This window comes from Oncorhynchus nerka, linkage group LG26, assembly GCF_034236695.1.
Source record: "Oncorhynchus nerka isolate Pitt River linkage group LG26, Oner_Uvic_2.0, whole genome shotgun sequence".
Lineage (NCBI taxonomy): Eukaryota > Metazoa > Chordata > Actinopteri > Salmoniformes > Salmonidae > Oncorhynchus > Oncorhynchus nerka.
Genome location: NC_088421.1, coordinates 44,352,392 through 44,357,521, shown reverse-complemented (window position 1 = coordinate 44,357,521; position 5,130 = coordinate 44,352,392). Strand labels below are relative to the sequence as shown.

Genomic DNA, 5,130 nt, shown 5'->3' with positions numbered 1-5,130 from the left:
CCCCCAACCCTTGTCCTCCAGTACCCCCCAACCCTGGTTCTCCAGTATCCCCCAACCCTGGTCCTCCAGTATCCCCAACCCTGGTCCTCCAGTATCCCCAACTGTGTCTTCCCAACCCTGGTCCTCCAGTACCCCCCAACCCTGATCCTCCAGTATCCCCAACTGTGTCTCCCCAACCCTGGTCCTCCAGTACCCCCCAACCCTGATCCTCCAGTATCCCCCAACCCTGGTCCTCCAGTATCCCCAACTGTGTCTCCCCAACCCTGGTCCTCCAGTATCCCCCAACCCTGGTCCTCCAGTACCCCCCCAACTCTGGTCCTCCAGTACCCCCAACCCTGGTCCTCCAGTACCCCCAACTGTGTCTCCCCAACCCTGGTCCTCCAGTATCCCCCAACACTGGTCCTCCAGTAACCCCCAACTCTGGTCCCCCAGTACCCCCAACTCTGGTCCTCCAGTACCCCCCAACTCTGGTCCTCCAGTACCCCCAACCCTGGTCCTCCAGTACCCCCAACCTGGTCCTCCAGTACCCCCCATCCTGCAGTACCCCCCAGCCCTGGTCCTCAGTACCCCCAACTGTGTCTCCCAGCCTGGTCCTCAGTATCCCCCAACACTGGTCCTCAGTAACCCCCCCCAACTCTGGTCCCCAGTACCCCCAACTCTGGTCCTCCAGTACCCCCCAACCTGGTCCTCCAGTACCCCCCCCATCCTCCAGTACCCCCAACCCTGGTCCTCCAGTGGGAACCACTGCTCTAGGATTACCTTAACGTAATCGTGGCAACAGGAATCTGTGGCTGTATTGGAAACTTCATGTAAACACCACCAAATAGTCAGTCTCATTTAGTATGTATCTTTATTATTAAAAAGCTTGTTCTGTGTCGAGGTTGTGTTTTCCCTCCCAATGTGTACTCAGTGTTTGTCACCAGGTACAGAGCAAAGTGCATCTCTTTACAAAAAGAACCAGCCAGCTACAGCTGGAGGTGCCTCGTCTCTTTCCAAAAATGTTCATTTATTTTAACTTCATTTGAGTAACAAGGTGTTGTTGGGTCTCGTGTGTCAACAGACATCGTATTTTCACTGTGTTTGTTCTCGTCTTCTCTCCGCCAGGAAACGGGAGGCCCTGGTCAAAAGTAGCGACCATGGGGACAGGGGGCCGCTTGAGGGGACGAGGTGTTTTTTTTGCTAACGTTGGGGCCATGTCATAGGCTGCTTCAATGACACCATGTGCCCCACTGCTGGCCAGACTCCAGCTTAGCAGCTGTAGCTTGACTTGGCCAAAAGAAGGGCACTACCTGAGGCCTGCTAGGACAGGCACCCCACACTCCCTCTGTTCATTCAGAGGCACCAGGCATCGTCTGTGTACCAAATGGCACCCTTATTCACTACATAGCGCCCTACTTTTGACCAGGCCCCATAGGTAGTGCACTATATAGGAGCAGAGTGCCATGATGGTGTCATGACGGGACGTCCCCGTCACATGGCGCCGAACAATCTTGGTCATGCCTGGCTGTTGGCTGTTGATAGCTCCCCTGGTTGCCTTCTCTAGGAGGGGACTGCGGGAGGAAGAGGGAAGGGAGAGAGGAGGAGGAGAAGAAGGAGGAGAGAGAGAGAGAGAGAGGAGAAGAGGGAAGGGAGGGAGGAGAAGAGGGAAGGGAGGGAGGAGGAGAAGGAGGAGAGAGGATGAGAAGGAAGGGAGAGAGGAGGAGAAGAGGGAAGGGAGAGAGGAGGAGGAGAAGGAGGAGAGAGAGGAGAAGAGGGAAGGGAGGGAGGAGGAGAAGGAGGAAGGGAGAGAGAAGGAGGAGAGAGAGAGGATGAGAAGAGGGAAGGGAGAGAGGAGAAGGAGGAGAGAGAGAGGATGAGAAGAAGGAAGGGAGAGAGAAGAAGGAAGGGAGAGAGGAGAGAGAGAGGATGAGAAGAAGGAAGGGAGAGAGGAGAAGGAGGAGAGAGAGAGGATGAGAAGAGGGAAGGGAGGGAGAGAGGGAGGATGAGAAGAGGGAAGGGAGAGAGGAGGAGGAGAAGAGAGGATGAGAAGAGGGAAGGGAGAGGAGGAGGAGGAGAAGGAAGAGAGAGGATGAGAAGAGGGAAGGGAGGGAGAGAGGAGAAGGAGAAGAGAGAGAGGATGAGAAGAGGGAAGGGAGAGAGGAGGAGGAGAAGAGAGAGAGGATGAGAAGAGGGAAGTGAGAGAGGAGGAGGAGAAGAGAGAGGATGAGAAGAGGGAAGGGAGAGGAGGAGAAGGAGGAGAGAGAATGAGAAGGGGGAAGGGAGGGAGAGAGGGAGGATGAGAAGAGGGAAGGGAGAGAGGAGGAGGAGAAGAGAGAGGATGAGAAGAGGGAAGGGAGAGGAGGAGGAGAAGAGAGAGGATGAGAAGAGGGAAGGGAGAGGAGGAGGAGGAGAAGGAAGAGAGAGGATGAGAAGAGGGAAGGGAGGGAGAGAGGAGAAGGAGAAGAGAGAGAGGATGAGAAGAGGGAAGGGAGAGAGGAGGAGGAGAAGAGGGAAGGCATTTATCAGCTTCTTCCATTTAATATTATATTACTATCTATTAAATTATTTTTATACCTATTTATTATTATTTATTAAATGACATTATTAATAATATTAATTCATTAAACATTAAAAATGATGATATTGATGATTAATAAACACATATTGACTATTAAACATGCAGCCTATTTATTTATTGATAACATATTATTTGACCATAAAAATATTTTAATGCATATTTTCATTTATTTATTTACTAAGGAGGACATAGATAGAAGACCATTAAAACAGGAGAGGAGGATGAGGAAAGAGGAAGGAGGGAGGAGGAGGATGAGAAGAGGGAAGGGAGGGAGAGAGGGAAGGGAGGGAGAGAGGGAGGAGGAGAGAGAGAAGTGAACAAATGTAGACTTAACAGTGAAATGTTTAGAGAGAGGTGGATAAATTGTCTCGAGGGGCACACAACAGTTGATTTCAAACGATGGACACAGTACTAAAACAATACATCACCTGATAAATGAAAAACTCTGACAACATGTTCCAAATCAAAACACCCGGTGAACTGTCCAAGGTTTTCCATTAATTGAGGGATATAGAGGAAGCAGCTTACTCCCCAGGGGTCCGGTTTCCCAGACATAGATTAAACCTAGTCCTGGAGTGAAGAATCTCCATTGAGAATGCTTCTATTCAGGATTTAATGTGTGTCTGGGAAAGATCCATCTCAGTGGTCTAGACTGGGGACGTGTGGTAACAGCTGTGGTCTAGACTGGGGCCGTGTGGTAACAGCAGTGGTCTAGACTGGGGCCGCGTGGTAACAGCTGTAGTCTAGACTGGGGCCGCGTGGTAACAGCTGTAGTCTAGACTGGGGCCGCGTGGTAACAGCTGTAGTCTAGACTGGGGTCTAGTCTGGGCTGTGGTAACAGCTGTAACAGTCTAGACTGGGCGCGTGGCAACAGCTGGGGCGTATGGAACAGCTGTAGTCTGGGGCCGTGTGGACTGGGGCTGAGACGCGTGGTAACAGCTGTAGTCTAGACTGGGGCCGCGTGGTAACAGCTGTAGTCTAGACTGGGGCACAAGTGGTAACAGCTGTAGTCTAGACTGGGGCGGTAACAGCTGGGTAACAGCTGTAGTCTAGACTGGGGCCGCTGTGGTAACAGCTGTAGTCTAGACTGGGGCAGCGTGGTAACAGCTGTAGTCTAGACTGGGCGCGTGGTAACAGCTGTAGTCTAGACTGGGGCCGCGTGGTAACTGTAGCTGTAGTCTAGCTGACTAGACTGGGCGCGTGGTAACAGCTGTAGTAACAGCTGTAGTCTAGACTGGGGCGCGTGGTAACAGCTGTAGTCTAGACTGGGGTAACAGCTGGGGCCAGTGTGGTAACAGCTGGGGCCGCGCGTGTCTAGAGCTGACTGGGCCGCGTGGTAACAGCTGTAGTCTAGACTGGGGCCGCGTGGTAACAGCTGGGGCCGTGTGGTAACAGCTGTAGTCTAGACTGGGGCCGCGTGGTAACAGCTGTAGTCTAGACTGGGGCCGCGTGGTAACAGCTGTAGTCTAGACTGGGGCCGCGTGGTAACAGCTGGGGCCGCGTGGTAACAGCTGTAGTCTACTGGGGCCGCGTGGTAACAGCTGGGGCCGCGTGGTAACAGCTGTAGTCACCTAACAGCTGACGTGTATCTGGTTGCGCACAGCAGCTCTGAGGATCGTGGCTTTGGCTCGTCTCTGGAACTCCTTGCCCATGTGGACAGACTTCTCAAACGTATGGCCCCTCTGGTCCACGTCCCTCGCATACAGGATCTGACATCACACATACAGGAAACAGGAAGTTACTTACTCACACGAACTGGGGAGGGACTGGTGTGTACCTGTAGTGATAGTTGATGTGTAGAGAGACTGGTCTACGGCTAGTGTGTGAGTCTATACGTGTGTGACCTTGCTGTGCGAGTCTATACGTGTGTGTGTGTGTGTTACCTTGCTGTGTGAGTCTATACGTGTGTGTGTGTGTGTGTGTGTGTGACCTTGCTGTGAGAGTCTATACGCGTGTGTGTGTGACCTTGCTGTGTGAGTCTATACGTGCGTGTGTGTGACCTTGCTGTGTGTGTGTGTGTGTGTGTGTGTGTGTGTGACCTTGCTGTGAGAGTCTATATGTGTGTGTGTGTGACCTTGCTGTGTGTGTGTGTGTGTGTGACCTTGCTGTGTGTGTGTGTGTGTGTGTGTGACCTTGCTGTGAGAGTCTATACGTGTGTGTGTGTCTATACGTGTGTGTGTGTGTTACCTTGCTGTGAGGGTCTATACGTGTGTGTGTGTGTTACCTTGCTGTGAGAGTCTATACGTGTGTGTGTGTGTTACCTTGCTGTGAGAGTCTATACGTGTGTGTGTGTGTGTTACCTTGCTGTGAGAGTCTATACGTGTGTGTGTGTGACCTTGCTGTGAGAGTCTATACGTGTGTGTGTGTGTTACCTTGCTGTGAGAGTCTATACGTGTGTGTGTGTGTGACCTTGCTGTGTGAGTCTATACGTGTGTGTGTGTTACCTTGCTGTGAGAGTCTATATGTGTGTGTGTGTTACCTTGCTGTGAGAGTCTATACGTGTGTGTGTGTTACCTTGCTGTGTGTGTGTGTGTGTGACCTTGCTGTGAGAGTCTATACGTGTGTGTGTGTGT

At 52.0% G+C, this 5,130-nt stretch overlaps 1 protein-coding gene and 1 pseudogene across 1 annotated transcript in view; both read right to left on the bottom strand.

Annotated features, from left to right (window-relative positions):
* Positions 1-1,494: 1,494 nt before the first annotated feature.
* Positions 1,495-2,498, bottom strand: LOC135564894 (proline-rich protein 36-like; annotated as a pseudogene).
* A 1,630-nt stretch (positions 2,499-4,128) lies between these two features.
* Positions 4,129-5,130, bottom strand: part of LOC135564893 (COP9 signalosome complex subunit 1-like) — a 1,640-nt gene continuing 638 nt past the window's right edge. The window contains exon 3 of the mRNA XM_065010977.1: positions 4,129-4,266. Coding sequence (XP_064867049.1) covers positions 4,129-4,266 — 138 coding nt within the window. The remainder of the gene's footprint in view (positions 4,267-5,130) is intronic.